The sequence below is a fragment of the Sardina pilchardus genome, chromosome 14 (genome assembly GCF_963854185.1).
Source record: "Sardina pilchardus chromosome 14, fSarPil1.1, whole genome shotgun sequence".
NCBI classification, from domain to species: Eukaryota; Metazoa; Chordata; class Actinopteri; order Clupeiformes; family Clupeidae; genus Sardina; species Sardina pilchardus.
Genome location: NC_085007.1, coordinates 14832435 through 14853377, shown reverse-complemented (window position 1 = coordinate 14853377; position 20943 = coordinate 14832435). Strand labels below are relative to the sequence as shown.

Sequence of the window (20943 nt, the reverse complement as noted above, 5' to 3'; positions counted from 1 at the left end):
AGCCAACTAGCTTATTTTGTTTACAATTGTTTGAGGCTTCAGCCAGACAGCTGAATTAAAGAGGTGGAGTTGTATATGAACAGGCTATAATAGGCTATAGGCTATAATCTGCATAAAGTGTGCCATTATGAATATCAGAAATGAAGGATTTTCTCTTTTGATATATCTTTTTATATATCTTATTATATAATATTATATAGACATAATATAATACTCTGGTGTTCCAAGGTAGGCTATTTAAATATTATTTAATAAAATAAAATAAAAAATCCAAACACCGTTATAATAAGCCTATTACCATAAAATTTGTTTTGGTTGAAATCAACAAATAATCGTGATAATTAATCGTGATATCAATATTGCTCAAAATAATCGTGATTATCATTTTGGCCAATATCGTGCAGCCCTACTCACGGTCTCATCTGTCTCACTTACACGTCAAGGCTTCCTCGCTTTATTTTAACGAACCGAAAAGCGCGTTCATAGTCCTACAAGGGGCTTCTACTGATTTGACAACATACAATAAGCATTCATTTATCAACTGACAAATAGTTCCTGCCTGCTACGCTTCTGCACATTGTGACTTACTATCCTGCAAAACCCCAGTTGACTTAGCTTGCGAAGGGCTGATGCTAATCACAATGAGGGGAGAGAGGAGAGCACTGTGGTACTGCAGCTCACTGTACGGTGTTTACACAGGATAGGTGAGAAAATAAACCTCAGGCAGAGCAGAGCAGAGCCATTACGCGTTTTTGGACTTCGCTTTTTAAAAGGTTGACATTCACCGTCTCCCATTAATCTCAATAAAAACAAGCACACGCGAGGCCTTTCTGTTACCGCGGTGGCGATGCTTTTAATTCTGCGTATATGACTGTGTTGAGAGAGGGGGAGAGAGAGAGAGCGATGGAGGGAGGGAGGGAGGGAGTGATATGAGAAAGAAAAAGAGAAAGCAGTTCGCCCACTCTCTCTTCCCTGCTTCTCCGCTTCTCCACTGCATGTGCATGTGTGTGGGTGTGAAGGAGTGCGGTGAAAGAAAGGCAGAGAGAGAGAGAGAGAGAGAGATGGAGAGAGAGAAAACGAAAGATGGAGAGAGGGAGAGAGATTGAGAGAGACATAGAGAGAGAGAGAGAGAGAGAGAGAGAGAGAGAGAATGTAAGAGGAACCTAGTCTTACCTTAAAATAGCCCGTTTTAGCAAATAGCTGATATTTTCCATGTGCAGTTATCAGAGATCCGTAGCTGGAGCCCCTCTACACAAGAACAAAAAACACTCAGTCAGACTCAGCACACACACAGAAAAACAACAGGACAAAACAAGACATCCAAAGGTGTTACAATCCAGACAAAGCCGGGGGAAACAACCATTTTTAAAAAATTCTTTGCCGATTTCAAGCGTTCAAAATGTCTGTATACTGTAAGTACCGTTGTACAACTGGCTTGTTACGCATTTCATTTCAGATTATTTCTTTATGTATTACATAAATATTTGTGAGAAGAATTGGAACAAGAATCAGCGTATTTATACAAGGGGCAGATGTAAGGACACGTATAAACAATAATTATACATTCAGCACATAAATTATACATTCATCACGTTTCAAATGTTAACCATGTAACAATATGAATCTATACAAGCCAATGAAGATGGTCCCAGTATGTATGTGTGTGTATGTGTGCACTGTATGTCTGTGAAAGATAGAAAGACAGAGAGAGAGAAAAGAAAGAGATTGAGAGACATGTATGCGTGCCAGAGTGTGTGAATGCATATCTTGTGCTAAGAACAGTGCAGTAGACCTGCTAGTGGAGCATCTCGTGGCAGATGTGAACTTTATTTGAACAATCATTTCATAGGAGACTGCAGCTACCTTTAATAAAGTGCCTGGCGACGGCTCAAGAATGTGTGAGCGAACCAAGAAAAGATCTGGACCTGTCGTCCTTGATTCCCTTCACATTCATTTATATGCTGCCCCCCCCCCCCCCCCAAAAAAAAAAAGAAAAAGAATTTGTGCACATGCATTCTGAAAAGGGAGCAGTTTTACAAATTATTCCCGAATTCCGATTCAATTGCTGGATCAGAATCTCATTGGAATTCCAAAGCAGAACAGACTCGCAAACCCCCAAATTACAGTTTCTTGACAGAGCGCCTCGCCTCTCTCCTCTTGAATGTATTAAGCATGGAGCAGCAGAGCACACACATCTGCTGACTGGCCGCGCATAAAGCAAGCAGCTCTGGCTCCGTTACGGCCCAGATGTGGCCCGGGCCTGCGCCGGGTGGGGCCTCCGACGGCAGCTGCTATGTGGTAGTCCTGCACGCCATATGTGCTGTCTCCGTCTATGCGTCCAGTCCCTCTCGCTGAGTGGTGGTTTGTGTGGGAAGATGCTATGCATAACCACCATGTCTCTTTCTCTCTGGCCCCTTAAATGTTGAGGTACTGAGGTACATTTTTCACCTCCCAAAGGCGGTCTCACCCGAGTGTTTTAGTTTTGTCTGTGTTTAACTGACTGCAGGTGTGACTGAAGGGCCAGAGGGTGGGTGGGTGTGGGTGGGTGTGGGTGTGTGTGTGTGTGTGTGTGTGTGTGTGTGTGTGTGTGTGTTTGTGTGTGTGTGAAAATATGTGCCCAAGAATGCCATTCGAAAAATGCTGTTTTACCTAAAGGACCCATATTTGGATTAAGCAGATTAGATTTAAATCGGTTAGTTCTTAGAAGTCATGGATTGAGCACATTAGATTTAAAACTGTTAGTACTTAGAACTCCGAACTCTCAGCCATTTTGCCGGACTATGAATGAAGACCTGGCCACTTAATTATACAGAGGGGTTGTTTTTGACTAGAAAATTGTCTGTCTCTTGTGATTTTCCCTATTGGCATAAACACCAGAGCAAGTCAAAGGAAATAAGTAGCCTTAATGGCGCCTCTGAGGCACAGACAGCAAAGCAAACACATAGGTGTTCGAGACAGCCCAGCGCTGTCATGTGAACTTGATCTGACTCAACAATGAGTAGATTCAAACACGTATGCACAATTAGCAGACTAGACTAGACTTAGAAAAGAAAACAAACCACAGCTATTTATAGAACTCGCCACTTTTTTTTCTTTCTTTTTTTTTAAGGTAAACGACCTTAAATGAGCCTCTGGAAATCATTATAATCATTATGTAGCAGCACTGAGAGAGAGAGAGAACTTTGGGAAAGATAGAGAGGGCATGAGGAATGATTTCTGCTACAAAAAAATAAACGGCGCTTGAAACAAATAGTATTTAAGATTTGTTTCGATATGTTTAAACCAGTATGGCTTTGAAACTTGTCAACACTAGTTTCACTTGAATGCCAAGGCACTAAAATGTAAACGTCGACGCAGGTCAAAACTCACATTCTACCCACGTAAAATATTTTGTTTGATACCATAATAAACTAGAATGACTGTGTTTTACTGTCAAAGGAATGCAGAGCAAAACTTGGCAACGGGTGGCTTCCTTGCTGTAAAGAGACCAAATACATGTGCATTTCTGAAGTCATTCGCAGGTCATCCCCCTAGATGAACTATCAGGAAGATGATAAGGAGAAAATACGATCATGTTGTGTCGTAAAGTACTGCCTACAGTTTATTAGATACTTAGTCACAAGTGAATTCATTTTGAACTGGGGTGGATTTAACACAAATATTTGTGTCAGACCACGTTATGTTTTCCCTTTTTTATACAGCGTTTATACAACGTTTGATTCTTGTCTGTTTGTATGAACATCATCGTGAGGCAATCTGTATGTTTTTATCTAAGTACAGTATCAAAGGCCAAGTGCCCCTGGAGTAGTTAGGCAAGACACAGAGCCAGTGCTGGATAGGATTGAGGCTTTTTTTTTTTTTTTAAATCACGGGCAGGATTCAAAGGAGATCCTTTTTTCCGATAGCTATCTGGCACTATAAACACAGCACTCACACAAAGTGAATGAGTAGCTGTGAGAGGATCGACCAAGACGGCAGTGCCACAGTTTAATCCGCCCTTGCATAAAACACACATCACGGCACAGTTGCGCCATGGGCTCGGACCAGAATGCAACAGCTCCAACCTGTGAGAGTGTGAGTCGGCTGCCAGCGCGCTTGTGGTATTTGTTGGGACTCTCGAACTGGAGGTCTTCCCATCGAATCCTCCACAGCATTCCTGCCAACTCCTTCTCCAGCTTCAGTTTCCTTTAAAAGATTCAAAAATGGGTTATGGATTGGTTAGTTCCAACAACAAAGCAGAAGGGATAACAAGGGCTCTCAAAACAATGAGAATTATACACTGACGTTACCGTGTGGTCACTCTGGAAGATTTATATCAGTGGTTCCTGTAAGTCAGCTGATCAAACATGGGCTCAGTTTCTAAAAGTTCTAGATCAGTTTCTAGAATAGGGCAAGTGATAAAAAAATATGTTTCAGTGAAGCCTTGAGTTAAGATAAGAAGCAGCGGCATGTTTCCCACTGCATAAAAATGAAATGTAACTGAGTAGTCTTTACATAATACATTTAAAGAGCTGTTTCAGATTTTTTTTAACAGTTTACCACTCAATCCTTGGAAAACCTTTGTATCATTGGTTGGGGTGACCATTCTCAAGTTATATATGGATATATATATATATATTTGATCTTTTAAACTCTTAACACAGGCACAGCAGAATCTATCCAGTGACCTCACATCTACTTTTTTATTATCATACAGCATTTGGACCTATCTAAAGTCATTTGATGGGATAAGCCACAGCTAATGAGCAGGGATCACTCTAATTACGCTCTGAACTGTGGATGCACAGTGGAACTGGCTGGAGCACACAGCCTTCACTTTCTGACACTTATAATTGAAAGGCTTGGCGTCAGAAGCACCTAGACCAGAATGAGAACCCATCTCATACAAGGACAAGGGGGATTTCAAAACAAATCAAAAAAGCTGTGTCCCTGCTCCTACATGTCTTTACAAAAATTAAGCGTTCCTCTCCGAGTACATCAAACTGTTAACTCGCGACCAATTCCAAGGGGTTTTCGAGCCAGAGGAGTTCACGGAGGGTTGATGAGACATTCCTTCCGAATATGAAAACATGTCGAGAAAGGAGCAACAGGCGCGATGTGCCATAACTGCAGTCGTGGCGAAAAAACACTAACTTTACTCTTGACACGCTTAATAAAGTCTGCAATTTTCAGGTCACTCATGTCTCGCGCTTTCCCTCTGGTGTTATTTTTAAACATAAGTCGATCTGGCAGCCTGTGAGCAATGTGAATAAATATGCAAGTGACTTCCAACTGAATCAACACATCTGGCCCATATCTCTACGGACCTGGTATTTCTCAACATCCACTATTTGTAGCGAAAAGTACACAAAAAGGGGAAAAAATAACTTTTTTTTTTAATAGCGAAGTACAGCTAAAATGTTAGGAAAGTCTAACGTTAGTTTGAAAAGGGAGGTGATCTTTATTAGTTTGATGTATTTGAAATGGAAAAAAAGCAAAGCTCACACATTCCATTACAATCTAAAAGGTGTAAAACACTTCCAGATGGCAATGCTCAAATATTGCAACGTTTGCATTTCAGGGGCTGAATTTTTACCCTACTTTTCAGCTATCCTGCCTGGCCCCTAAATGAGGCACTATTATTTGTTTTTCTAAGGCGCACGTTTAAGTCAAACAGTTGGAAAAACCATGGTGGGGGCCTTAATACTGGAGAAATACTGAGCTTTCAGTCTTTCAGATTTCATCTGTGTATGTGTGTGTGTGTGTGTGAGAGCAAGAGAGAGTGAGTATGCATATGTGTGTGTTTGTATATGTGTGTGTCTGTGTGTGGGTGTCAGATAGAGAGAGAATGTGTGTGTGTGTGTGTGTGTGTGTGTGTGTTTGTGCGTGCAAGAAGGTGAGATTCCTGAGTGAAACTTGTTGTAGCATAACTAACAATCGGTACCTGCCCGTGTTGAATGCACTGTGGATTCTAAAAATTGTTCAGTCTCTGTTCCTGACACTGTAGAACATTTTCCATCGACACGTCAGAGGCTCACAGACCTATAGTCATTGATGTACATGACAGACGTGAACACCCCAGAGAGAGACCTGTTGCATGGCACAACAGCAGCTTCAGCTCACAGAAAAGAAAGTACACACAACTTTCTTTTCTTATTTGGTGAAGTGTATTTAAGGTCTCCATTAAGATTCAGTGCGACTGAGTAGCCAAGGACAACTTTGTTTATTCATTTTTTTGTCTTTTTAATGAAAAAGGGAAGCTGAACATTGCTCACCCTCACCCTTTTTTCTTCTCATTGCAAATGTGCGGGATTTAGCTATGGAGCTCATTATCTCTTGGACGGATTAAAAAAAGCTGCTTTGCAATTAAAACAAACAACTGGTGAATTGTATGACTTTCATCTGATTGTTGATGAATCTGGTGTATTAGGGATGATAGGATTGTATTATTGTATTATGTGAACTCGAGCAGTGAAGACTAAAGTTAACACATAATTGACTCTGAACGACTCCATGTTGTTTTACTCCGAAACACTCAGCTTCTCCTGAGAAGCACCAATGGAAATGTCATATCATCACCGAGTAGTCAGCATAACCTTGCAGGGCAGGAAACTCCATTAAACTAATTCTTTGAAAAACACACACTCGCTCACCTCTACGCACACACGCACACACGCACACATAACACACACACACACACACACACACACACACACACACACACACACACACACACACACACACACACACACACACACACACACACACACACACAGACACACAGACACACACAGACAGACACACACACACACACACACACACACACACACACACACACACACACTCACATTTTTCTATTTAAAGGCCCTTATTCTGAAGGCACTGGCAGCCCTACGGTGAAACGTGTGGCGCTTCACACTAGATCTATTGTTTCATGAATACCATATGTGAATACCTTTGTTGGATCCCCCACCCCACACCACACCACCCCACACTTAAACGGCAAAGCTCTTTGCTGGCCACACAGTGAAGAGAGGGTCTAACAGAGTCCATGTTTACTAAAATCAAGCCAACTCTAATCGTGCTACATAGCTAAAGCTGCAAAATGTGCATTAAATAAACATGTGCTTCAAATGTCCAGCAAATAATGATTATGTTGCTTGGTGACAAAGACCCTTTCCCAGTTACGGAGATGACCGTTTAAAATAAATAGCCCCTACATTTGTTTTATTTATAAATATATGAAGTAGATGCTTATTCTGCGCTCTAAGGCTGAAAGTAATTGTTCTTGCAGCATCTTGCATATGGCGCAGTATGAATCATCATGTTGTTCAAGGCTAATGCCTACTGAAAATAGTCTTTGAGGCTATGCTTGCGTGGCGGAGTTGATTAAGCATGGGAACAAATTCAGTGCTCAACAGAAAGGCATGTTCTGTTTAGCACAGCAGCTTGAGGAGGTGTCTCAGGAATACCCAAGAGATACTGGACTTTTCAAAATCTAAGACATTTTGTGACAAACCCCTTCATCTTAAAAATTAAAATGTGCTAAACCTAAAATGGCAACTGCAATATTTAGTCTGGGGGCTAAGGGGGAAAAAAGCTAATATCAATATTTGTTTAATGCGAGTCGTAGTAAGGGTACAGTATTTACACTAGAAGAGATGAGTAAGGATAAACATTTTTCCGTGAAAAAAATAACTGTCTAAACGAAGTAGCTGGCACAAACACCAATCATACAACGACAACTTCAAAGTTGGATGTTCCTTTTAAATAAATGTGAGGAAACTCCCAAACAAAAAGTGTCCTGTCAGAATGATTGAAAACAAAATGAGAGACTAAAATGGATACTTTAAAAATAAACAACAAAAAAAGCACATGCAGGTGAGAGTCTCTTGATGCAAATGCCTCAGTTCACCTCGGCAACAGCTGAGACAAATTTCAGGTTGCAAGCGCGACCCGCTGCGCGGTTGCTGTGGCAACAATCATGTAAATTCCTCCTTGGCACCTATAGCTTCTCTCCACATAAATCCTGTCTAGAAAAGCCGTCCTTGAACTCTTCGGTATTTTCCATATTTAGTCTAGTTGGTCTGCCCCCCAACCCCCTTCCCAGTTTGTTTCAACTTGTGAAACTAAAGCAAAAAGAAGGAATCCATTTGTGAAACTGTGTGTGTTTGTGTGTGTATGTGTGTATGTGTGTATGTATGTGTGTGTGTGTGTGTGTGTGTGTGTGTGTGTGTGTGTGTGTGTGTGTGTGTGTGTGTGTGTGTGTGTGTGTGTGTGTGTGTATGTGTGTGTGTGTGTGTGTGTGTGTGTGTGTGTGTGTGTGTGCGCGTCTTCTCTCGGTTGCAGTTATAGAATCTCCAGTAATGGAACTCACCTGTAAATGAGAAAACTCGATATTCCGAAGATGATGAGGGCCAGGCCGGAGCCGACAGCAACGATTCCCAGAACCGGCAGTTGGCCTGGAAGAAGAAGCACATTCTTTTCATCCTATTGTCACACGTCCCTCAACAGCTTTCTGATGCCCCTGAGGCAAACCGCCGAGTCTGCTGGCACCCTTTGGCTTTCATTCTAGGCCTCTCTTCCTTCGACTATATGTCTAAAACCGCATCGGCGAAAAAGAACATTAACGCCAGAGATTATTCATATCTCATCAGGTATGATAATCTGTTCTGTCACTATACTCTCTCTCAGTATGTGGTGGAGATTATCACGGCCACCACTGGTCGGCTACTTTCACCAGGTTTTATAGTTTATACACTTTTTTATAGTTTACACTTTTTATATAACTCCCTCAGAATTGCTTCACTGCAGAAAAATGAGTTTGATGGCAGAGCACACGATTGCATATCCCAGAGCTGCTATTATTCAAGCTTTCCTGCCATCTTTTGTATTTATGTACGGTGGAGATTGCACCCTTTAAAATATCACTGACTGATATCAAATGTAGTCTCTGGTTTTCCGGCCTATTTCCTTCAAATCTTTTTTAGCAGGGGGAACCTCGGAGAGGCATTCTTGATCAATATTAGATATGAAAGCCCCGGGTGCACACTCTCCAAGGTGGCTTTCAAGATCGTTCCTTGCTTTCAAAAAGAGTGGATTCATGCAGGGGTGAGAAGCCATTTGTTGGGCTAACAGCGGAGACCACAGATAATCTAGACCGACTCGAATAAGATGTCATACTCAATCATTTACACTGTGGGTAACCGATAACTATGTATACTTCCTATTTTTCAGAGGGTGCTTAGCATATGATTATGCTGTCTATTAGCATCAAGCCAAGAGATTTCATCACTCACACAAGGTCCACCCCTTAATTTGATCATGTAACAAACACTGTCACTTTATTGAAACAAGTTGGATACATTGTCAGCACAAATACAGAGTACATAGTGGTTTCAGCTATGCAAACGGTTCCTGGTAAAAGTAAAACTAAATGATTTTTTAATGTGATTTTAATATTCAGTTTCAGCAATAGCTACATTTTGTTATTGTATTACGATGATTCATTACTCGCCTACAGAAAATGGAAGTATTCAGAGAGAGAGAGAGAAACACAAAGAGCAAGAGAGCGATTGTGTCTGTGTGTGTGTGTGTGTGTGTGTGTGTGTGTGTGTGTGTGTGTGTGTGTGTGTGTGTGTGTGTGTGTGTGTGTGTGTGTGTGTGCATCTGTGTCTGTGTGTGTGTGTGTGTGTGTGTGTGTATGTGTGTGTGTGCGCGCATCTGTGTCTCTCTCTGTGTGTGTGTGTGTGTGTGTGTGCATCTACATGTGTGTGTGTGTGTGTGTGTGTGTGTGTGTGGATCTACATGTGTGTGTGTGTGTGTGTGTGTGTGCCTCTACATGTGTGTGTTTGCCCATGCAGCGGCTCGTCGTCCAAGCGCCATCAGTTGCTGTTGCACACTGTGAGAAAGGCAGAGGGTAATTACTATGGCTTGGCTCCCAAACGCGCGCAAGAGCATCACTCATTATCTCATCTTCTCCTATGCTGCTGTCTTTGTTTCTTTCTTTCTTTGTTCCTCTCTCTCTCTCTCTCTCTTTTCTTCCTTTTTTTCCACAAAGCCATTGTGCTGCCACGTGAAAGCGGCCCTATATCTATTTCAGCTCGCAAATTCAAAATGGCACACAGAGAGGTAAAATACCGGGTCATTTCCACTGGAAACAAGGGGGAATTGGACAACACGTAAGCGAGTGTGAGTAAAGCCCTTTCAGAACAGAAGGAGAAAGGAATATGCTGGAATGGTCAAAAGCACTGTGCTGAAAAGACACAGATGTGGATCAATGTCAGCGTTGGGCCTACAAACTTTTACATTTCAGACAGGAAACACTCAGAACAAGATTTGTATTGATGTGAGTACACGGTACTGTAGACTAGATCTACTGCTGTTAGAAGCAGTTGCACCAACTTAGTGGTGACACTGCATGACTGCTGTTGCTGCATGAAGAATGCCACACAATTAAAAGACAATGCAATTAAAGAATGCAAGACCCCCCCTATCCCAAGCAGATCTAGACAGGTGGAGCCGGGGGAGGTGGAGGGAGCAAGAAATTGCTATCAAGGCAGGAGCTGTGTGAGTCTACCTGCAGACTGCGGACATTTAAATACACGCTACGTTTTGATGCTAGTGCTGATTGGTCCTCGCAAAATCAATGAACTGCCTCACTCTGAATTTCTTGACTAAACGGGCCATTTTTTTGTTGAGAGTACTGAATTCTATGTCAGCACAGTGGATTATGTTTGGTTGCATTTGCTGAACCTAAGGCACAGGGAATCTTACAACAGAAACACCACGAAGAAGCATTGCAGTATACTTGAACTAAGGTGAATCTCTTACTCACATCAACACATAAAAGCCTTTGCACAGAGTGATACAAAGTGGGATGAGGTGTCATTATGACTAGTATAAGGCAATCTACTGTCAAGACACTTGGCACAGTTCACAAATACAACTGATCTCATTCTTCCACCCTTGAGTAAGCCAGAGGCACAGTATGAACTGTATGTACGTGTCAAAACAAGTGAGTCAAGTCATAAAAACCAAATGATTTGTGCTGCTCTAGTGTCTGGTTGAGACCCAGAGACAGAAGCTCTGAAGTGCTAAGACCTGAAGACAGACACTTATGGTAACCAGAGTTAACCAGACACCAATTACTAGTGTGTATCACACTTAGAGAAGGAGGCATCTTGACACACACACACACACACACACACACACAGACATTTACAAAAGATCAGCTCTACAAACAATTACACTACACTCTTAAAACAAATGATAAACAAGTCTTGAAAACGAGCTAGTGTACAGAAGCTCAGCACTGGGGTTAACAGGTAAAAGATAAAATCCTGTGTGGTGGCAGTGTTTAGGATTGTGTCTGACTACAAGTGGATGAGGTATTTTGGGAAACTAAAACTATAACTGGTTAACACTGTCTCTACGTAGAGAATCACTCGTAGAATTCTCACACAAGTCTTACAAAGGAAAATGGCTCTGCCTCCAGACAACTCAACAGTTTGAACCTGGTAACTACGCCTACCAATCAATTACTTTACAGCTATGGGCATTACAGTGTGCAAAACAACACTGGACCCGTAACCCAAAACATGTGTTACTTTTCAAAACAACAGGGACACTTGGTCAAGACTTAATGATTTTCGCTTCAAAATAAACTAACAGCCCAACTGTTATTGTGCTAGGAATGTCAAGGCCAAAAGTTTGTTTCCAAGGGAACCCACACACAGATGCACTGATAAAGCTTTCCTGCCACATGTTCTGATAGAAATATCCGCTAAGTAAACAGCTTCAAAAAACCTGAATTCAACAGAAAAGATGTGAAATTCTGCGCTATTCACAACAAGAGATGCCACACAGAAAATATCCAAAGTCAAGTACAGTACATCACAAAAGACAGGTCTGCACCAACATCAAACCTACAGTTTGAACGTAATGAAAAAATATGATTACAGTAAATAATCCAATATAAAATATTATATCTGAATACACCTGAATATCTGAATCACATTAAAGGCATAGTACTCAATAACAAACCACTGCACTTTCTGCCCGATGCAGCTTTCTGTGTGTTCCTCTGGGATGTTGTAAACCAGTCAATCAACAACAAGGGATCCTTGTTTGCTTCAAAAACATGTAAAGGGTGTGGTGCATTCTATAGGCTCTTCAGAGTAAATGAGGATTACACCTTTAATGACCTAACAGCACACCAATGATGAAACCCCACACAAACACACACAACCCCAAGGTGAGTTGGCTTGGCTTGATTGGCACCAGGCTGTGAACACTTACCGTCATGGCAGGGAGAGAACACACAGGCAGGATCATCCAGAGGTGGGATACCTTTAGGCCAATGGATCCTTTCAGTCGCCGACCAAACCACTTCCTTATTTGTTCCATTGTAAAGCGCCACAACCTAGGAAAAAAGAGAACCCACACAGTCACGTGCAAAATCAATGTGCTGCTTTTGGCTATTGTAGAATTATGATGCTTGTAGCAATTTCTGGCCTGCTTGACCCAAAGAAATCTTGATCAAAGACGCAAAAATGCCTGGGCGGGACTGATAAATGTCCTGTCGTATCATGCTTTAAATCAGAATGCTGAATGTCACACGAGTATTTTTCAACAACAACAACAACAACAACAAAACCTCACAGCACACTTTTAATTAGAAGCAGTGTTTTAAATGGATGGAAATTACAGAATATATATATATATATATATATATATATATATATATATATAAAACGCTCCCGCACACACGCAAGGACTAAGAGATAATGTAAAACCTCATGAAGTAATTGCCGTAAACATGCCTATCTCAGACTCAGCTGCATCAATAAGGGCCAATAATAATCAACACAATAATAATAATCAACACAAGTGACCTCTACACTCCTCCAGGTGAGGACTATGACACGTGAGAAAGCCCCTGGTGAAATGAAATGAAATTAATTCACGCACTAAACAGTCAGTACTGGCAGAAGGAGGCTTTTTCAACATTATGCCCACGGGCAATTTGAACGCGACTGCAGCAGAGGTGGGAGCCACATTGTTCTGCCTTTGTCTCTCCCTCTACACACACACACACACACACACACACACACACACACACAGACACTTCTTCTAGTGTGTTTAATAAGCCAGAGGTATTCAAAAGCTGAGGTCTGGCCACACTTGAGGAGTGGACACAGGGTGAGCCACTTCAATGGCCTCCCTTGTCTCCCAGAGACATTACGAGGGATATTACGCACAGGACTCCCAGCTGGAGAAAGTCAATTCACCTCAACCCCCACACCCCACCCGAAGCCTCATGGCCCACATACCCCCAGATGAGGTCAGAGGTCAACGTGGAACATTCCAGCAACAAAGTGTTTTGCAGCATCTTGGCTCCTTGGTAACTATTTTGTCTTGGGCTCTGTAGATTTGAATAAGGTGTCTGAATTTTCTTTTCTTCGTTTATTTGTTTTGTTTTATGTCTTCTTTTTCATGTTTAACCAGCGACAGATGTACTCATATGAAATTATTTTAAGCAGACATGTTAAGATGATTAAGGGAATCAGAATGCTTGGGGTTTGAAAAAAAAAATGGCTCATGCACAATCAAAACAAGCTGTTCAACATTTGCTTCTAATTGTCCGCATGGCAAAGAATTAATGAGAAATAAGGTTTAAAATCTACACATCATTTGGTATGTAGAGAGACACTGCCAAGGCCACAGTCACTGCAATTGTGGAAGAGAAGACATGCGGAATGAGTTACACTGTTATTCTAAATATGCAGCATTCTCTCCGTTTGTGTTTCCTAGTGATTCATTTTCCATGTTGCACAGGGGGGGAAAAAAATCCCAGTTCCTAAAATCAAAAAGAGGGATTACAGACAACTAAAGGACATTTTCTGACCAGTTTTAGAAATGTAGCATTGTTGCTGCCTCTAAATGTCGTGTGAGGACCAACAGGTGATACAGACGAGACCTGTAAAAGTCGTCTACTTTATAAATGTGGATTCTTATCCGCTAGTAACAGGAGGAGAAGTTGGTGAAGTTTGTTTACCCCATACTGTCCAGTTTGTTGATTCGTCATGGCCCACAGGGTGAAGTCAGTGTTCCTGTCGTGTCTCTCGTCAGTGCTCACCAGGCCTGTGACCCCTGTGACACACGAGAGGCACTTAGCGCATTTGCCTGTCAAGCATTAAGCGTGAACATCCTGCTGCTTCTAAGGGTGATCATTAGCCCAGACACAAGTCTGTGGTCGGAGAGGACGAGGTATTTGTATGTCTATGCCCACAACAAGCATGGTATATTTATTACAGGCAAGAGAGCATCAGAATGGCATTTATGTTCTGTTTTTTTTTCCATAAAAGATTCACTTCTGAAGAAATTGAAAAGACATTTTAGCAACCTTCTTCATAAGGAGAGTGGGTTTCAGCACATTAAATAAGAAACAGTATTCTCTATTGTGCCAACAAGTCTGAACTAGTTTTAATCCATCACTTGAGTAACCAAAAAGCCTTGAATCCATAGGCTGTCGTCTCAACTTAAGTCCCTACCTGAGCAATAAATACAGCAATTTAGCAAGCAATACTTCATAGAAGTTGTCTATAAATTAGCATTAGAACTATTACATAAAATTAGCAACAAAAGTATCTTTAAACATGGATTACAAACTACTGTATGTAAATTAGCATGAGAACAATTACATGAAATTAGCAACAAAAGTATCTATAAACATGGATCCCGTATAATCATGTCACGTAAACAAAACGACATCTGCCTTGCATTTGAAGGCATTTTCTCCCTATCAATCACACATGCTGTCCAACATCACCTTGATTCAACCCTATCATTTGTAAACACACGTCACTGAGAGGCATGTACTGTAGGGCCTTTGTTGCTTCTCAACACATCCGCTCTCACCCCCCCAACTCATCTGCTGTGAGGCTATAGCCAAAGATCCTTCATTACTGACAAGATAGAGCAACATAATGCATATCTATAGGTGTGATAATTCCAAATCACCATGTTAATTTCCCATAGGAAAAATCGTCAGATACCGTAACTCCTTATATGGGCAAAGATGGTAGCTTTTTTTTGTAGGCGAACTTCAGAGGTCTATTCAGTTTGAATGTAACATTACTTTCTAGGTCTGCTTAAAAGGAGATTTTGCGGAAATGGTTGAACGTTTGCGCCTCTCGCTCCGCTTTAACCCTCTCTGCTATAGCTGAGAGTTGTGCAGCCACTGCCTGAGCCTGTAACACCATTCCTTTCCAGCGCCATGCTACAGCAGATGGACTATGTATCAGAAACAGATTTTCCAGACTCTCGTTGGCCTGAGATCTTTACTCCAATCACAAGGAACTATGACCCCACTCTCTCTCTCTCTCTCTCTCTCTCTCTCTCTGTCTTTCTTTCTTTCTCCCTCTCCTCCTCTCTCTCTCCCTCTCTCTTATCTTTCTCTCTCTTTATTTTTCTCTCTTTTGCTTTCCCTCTCTCTCTTGCTTTCCTTCTCTCTCTCTTGCTCATTCTCACACGCTCTCTCTCTCTCTCTCTATGGCTAGATAATCAAGTTGACTGACATGTTAGGAAACCCCTAGGCCCAAACCACCCCAAACTGAGGCGCCACTCTCTGAGAACTCTCTCAAACATCACAAACGCTGGACCTCCTCCAGTGTGAGCTCCCACTTGACTTCAAGAAACGTCCATTTAGCCGCATCTCATTTCCCTGAGCACAGTGGATAATTTCATCATTAGACGCACTTTGAACATTCCCTCCTGACAGTGGCGGGATCTGACTACAAGGCGCACACGGCCACGCACTTACCCCAGATCTGACGGTTTTGCATTTTTTCAATGATCCGAAGCCCATCGTTCTGAGCGCCCCCTTCAGCTAGGACCTCGTCCAATGCCTTCGCATAAAGCACGAAGCCATCGTAAAAACAACCCGCTATAAAGTCTTCCTGTGGGAAGAAGAAGGGAGAGAGATCGATTTTTAACATCACATCAAAATCAGTTTTGGGATGTGTCAGTTACTATTGATATCTGATTTTGATTCTGAGTAGTATCAACACCCAAACAAAAGCTGTCAGCTTGAGCACAGAGCACGTTAATGTTGAACTGTCCTTTATCATACTAGCAACATCTTTTCTGATGCCTTCTTCATGACAGTTTTATGTTCCCACCAAGTCATGGCTGTTGGTTTTTATTTTTACCATTTTTCATTATTGTTTGTGGTTTCAGATGTCAACGGAAAACAGATTTATTTATTTCACAGTTTTTCCTCTCATCTTGCAGTTGACAATTGCAGAAATATTAGAGTAGCACATTCAGCCCTAGATACAATTTTTTAACTTACCAATGAAGGCTCCAGTTGGACATTGAAGTCTTGCTTGGCTCGCTTATGGAGGTCCCTTTGGAATTGTGTGTACTCAGGGTTATCCGGCTCCTTATAAGTCAAGATGAACACAGACTGCAGAGATGAGAGAGAGAGAGGAAGGAGATAGGAAGAAAAATGAAGGAACGGAAAAGGAGAAGAGAGGTTACAGCGTGAATTATGACACAGCCGAATAAATCACTGCAGCATCCTAGCAATGGAGTGTCTGTGAGGATTCACAGTTGCAGGCCTGTGGAGCAAGAGTTTTTATGACCACAAAGTTTGCAAGCAGTGTCAGATGACAAAATACTCCTTCCTTGCCATCCAAACAGAGATAAAAAAAAATCTCATTTGAAATATTGGCCACTCAAAACTATATATAACACTATTTGGAGTGAATATTTGGAAAATTTTGAAATCATAGTTAACTTCATCAATGAAAATATAACTAAGTGATATACTGGGAAAACAGGGCCAACATGGTCTGATAGAAGCCTGATTGCAGGCTGACTTAATATAGGACCATCGGGAAAAAATACACAGACTGGGAGATGTTATCAATAACATTAACTTGGCATCCATAACAGTGACAAAACCCTTCTGAAAAGGTCATTCATTTCTACAAAAGTCAACATTATGCCCTATGCCCTGAATGCAAGAAGCATTAAAACCTGTTTCGGCCTGTAATTGATCTAGGCTGTTGCGTAATCGTCTGATCCAAAGTCTAGTGTTTCCAAAAGCTGAGGTTGGAAGAGTCTCTTTTTTTGGGCAGCGCCGCATCAGCATGACTTGACAAAGCCGCTTTGCTGAGCAAATATTTTCTGATGGATTGATCCAGAACAGATCGCTCCTCTACCCTTTCAACCTGCACACAGCCAAACTATTTTTTTTCTTTCATGCCAGAGAACAGCGGATCCAGCTGCTTTCCCAGGAGGCGTTAATGAAAAATTCCACTCTTTGATTAATCACGCAATAACGTAATCGGCATCCAACTCTGATTTTTCAAAATCACAGGGGAAAGTGATATTCTTACTTCTGAATATTAAACTTGTGTTTAGTCAAAAGGGTCTCGAGTAGAGTGATGAATGGCGAGATTTTCTGGATTTAAAGCCAATTAAAGTCTTGAACTGTGAGGGAAATGGATTTTCAAGGGAGTTCTAAAGCGTTTAAACTCACCTTTCTGTGCTTTAGAAGCCTGCATAAAAGGGGCCACTACAAACACTGCCCTATTTTCTAATTCATATCTCGTTCAACCGCCCACCCCCCCCCACCCCCCCCCCCCCCAACACACACACACACACACACATACACACAAAAACACACCTCATTACAGTTGCTTTTGTTGCAAACATCAAGGCGAAGGGAATAAAAAAAAATGTTGCTTGTTGCCCGCACTGTTTGTTCTGAGTTGCTTTTTTTGGTTTGAGCTACAGCCATTGCACTAAGATGTCTGCGAGTGAGCGGCATTAATGTTCAGCAACAACTTCATTTCGGCACAGTCGCTTATCAAAATTAAGAGGCCAATTTTGTGCAATTACTTGGACCATGTGCGAGTAATTTGTTTTTCTGTGACAAGTCCATATGAAAATGATTTATACCAGTATGGAGCCAGACATGTGATAAGGTCTAATTCTGAAATCAAATCACATCCTATGAGAAAAAAAGAAAGAGACAGAGAAAGAAAGAGAGAAAGGAAAATGAAAACATGCAGGCTCCTCACCGATGAAGCACACATTAACGTCAAAGTAAGGTAAACCCAAAACAATTCCGGTCAGACCAAATATTTAAAACCTGATGATTTAATGGCGGTTTAGGCAGTTTAGTCAGGCAGTCTGGCATCAAGGAGTCATCCATCCTCACACACTCAAGCAGCTTGAATGGAGTTCCCCTTTAATGACTAATATCTGAGAGAGCTTACCGCATTAAACGGGGGGAGCCACAGTCTGCAGCATTTGAGAGTCTTTGAGACCATAGCTGGTGATTTTTTTAGAGTGATTACCTTGAAAGTATTGACGGGATCCGTCCACTCGGAGGAGGAACTGTTCCAGGGAATTTTCGCGTCGTTTTGCAAGCTTGTGCCAAACACGTCCAAATAAAAGATGGCGTAGTCCTCAGGGTGAGGTTCCTCCTCCTGAAAGAGCTTCATGATGAGGAGGAAGGTATCAAGAGGTCCACAGAGGTACACAACTGTGGAAACAGAAAGAGAGAGAAAGAGGGAGAGAGAGAGAGAGAGAGAGAGAGAGAGAGAGAGATAGGGCAAGAGACATATATCACTAGAACATACAGGCCACCTTGCCTTGCAAACATCAATTGCCCCGCAGCTTTTCATGTCAATGGAGTTCAAGGGGGTCAATTGCTATTTGATTTTCTTGAGAGTGTATAGCTGGGAGTCATTCATGTGATTGGCAAAAGTAATGTTATGTTCTGCTTACTGCCTGTCTAAACATGCATAAGCTACAGCGCGTGCAAATGAGGGTACCATTTCCTGTACAAAAACATAGTGTCTGGGTGGTTGTCTGGACGTGGATGTGTGCTACGTGTGTATGTGTGTGTGTGTGCCTGTGTGTGTGTGTGTCTGAACATGTACACAATCGCACAGTGTTTTCGTGCCACCCCCGTGCTCCATAGGTATGTCTGTAGGCATTATTTCCATTAGTTGTGTTTTTGTCAGCGCGGCCTCTGCCAGCTGTGGGCCTGAAGTTGGAGGGAGTCCTCCACAACACAGCTGCCCACCCCCACCCCAGCTTCGCCTCAGTCCCACCAACTTAACCAACCCCCCCAACACACACTCAACACACACACACACACACACACACACACACACACACACACACACACACACACACACACACACACACTCCCTCCCTCCCTAGTTAGCAGACATTTCCTCAAGTGTGAGAGTGGAGTCTGTAGGCCAGACCGCTGCGTCGACCCCAGCACTCATCTCTTCCAACATCGCTCTCGCGGCGCCTCGTGCCAAGTAGTCCTGCTGTCTCCTGGACCGCCTCCAAAACAAATGTACAAAAAGGCAGGGAAAATGTTCTCCTGTGTTATAGAATTTATAAGGGGCTGCTGGAGCTTGGTTGACACAAAGCCCATCAAATTGTTGAGAACATTTTGTTTCACTTAGTGGCTGGTTCAGACTGCAAACAATCCATCTTGATTTTTTTTTTTTCAGCCCCTTAAGTTTTTAGTTTTTCGTCTTTCATCTCACCATTTATTTATTTTTTTGAAGCAGCCCTGTATTTCATAGCCCAGAGTGCGGAATCGCTGAAGTAGTAATAGTTGTCAACTGTGATGTGAATTCCTGACAAGTTTATTCCTTCCTGTGCAAAATTTTCGCCATTAAATTTCAAAGGCATTGTCGATTATTAACATTTGAACCAATGCGGCCAATACTACATCCTTTCCACGAGGGCCTGCATTTGCCATCAACTCATTTCATCACAACCTTGTCTGCTAAAAAACTTCCCGTCCCACGTAAATTCCTGCAGCCCCTATCTGAGAGCTATGTCATCTGGATTACCTTGCGGAAGACATTTTCTGGGCTGACGGAAGTCGAGACAGCTCTGGCCTCACAGACCCCAAAGGCTATAGAGCGCACGCTGAGATGGCAGGGGGGGTTCAAAGAAGCATCTTTCAATTTAATTAAGGTTGCCTGTGAGTGTGAAATTACCTCAGGTCTATTATAGCGTGCATGCATGCGCACGTGTGTGTGTGTGTGTGTGTGTGTGTGTGTGTGTGTGTGTGTGTGTGCGTGTGTGTGTGTGTGTGCGTGTGTGTGTGTGTGTGTGTGTGCGTGTGTGTGTGTGTGTGTGTGTGTGTGTGTGTGTGTGTGTGTGTGTGTGTGTGTGTATGTGTGCGTGTGTGTGTGTGTGTGTGTGCACGCGAGTATGTGTGTGCGTGCGCGTGCGTGCTCCACGGATCACACACTGCTCACCACATCTGCTGCGGAGCTTTTAAAAACATGCAGACACACACCCCAGCGGAAAGAAAGACGAGAAGAGAAAACACAGCTTGATGCACGCTCCCACTCGGCTACTTGACATTTGCTTCCCGTAGGTCTCCAACACATCAAGCATCCACAACCACCGGGAGTTTATGCTCTGAGCCTCCCTAAGACTACCTTTTCTTAGTCTAGTCAGTCTGTTTTGTTACTGGACTTTCCCAAAATAACAACTTAGGACACTGAGCAAGCCTGACAATAACAGCTCAATTACTTACAAATTGACTTAAAACCAAAAAAGGTTTTGACAGATCCACAGATGATGATGGTTAGTTAAATTTCTACTGGAAGTAATACACGACAAACATGACCAGTGAAACTACATACACTATGGAGAAGTTATCTGTTTCTAATAATGTCTTAAACTATAGTGTATGCAGGATTCTTTTGGCTGGCTGGGCTGACTGTTATTCTGAGTGAGACATTATATCCGTTAAGTTAAGCTACAGGAAAAGCTTTAACAGCTGTGGCAACAGTGACAGCTACAGAGGTTATCTTAAGTTGATCTCATCATTGGATAAAAATGTGTGGAATGCCGTGACAAAACCTGAACAAGCCCTGACAGACCATTCAACCAGTGCGT

The 20943-nt window shown here is 42.2% G+C and overlaps 1 protein-coding gene across 1 annotated transcript in view; it reads right to left on the bottom strand.

Moving 5' to 3' along the window:
- Positions 1-20943, bottom strand: part of npr2 (natriuretic peptide receptor 2) — a 47657-nt gene that overhangs the window by 21444 nt on the left and 5270 nt on the right. The window contains exons 2-9 of the mRNA XM_062553817.1: positions 18354-18541; positions 16337-16450; positions 15806-15941; positions 14039-14133; positions 12280-12403; positions 8357-8441; positions 4065-4185; positions 1174-1248 (exon numbers count right to left, since the gene is read on the bottom strand). Coding sequence (XP_062409801.1) covers positions 1174-1248; positions 4065-4185; positions 8357-8441; positions 12280-12403; positions 14039-14133; positions 15806-15941; positions 16337-16450; positions 18354-18541 — 938 coding nt within the window. The remainder of the gene's footprint in view (positions 1-1173; positions 1249-4064; positions 4186-8356; positions 8442-12279; positions 12404-14038; positions 14134-15805; positions 15942-16336; positions 16451-18353; positions 18542-20943) is intronic.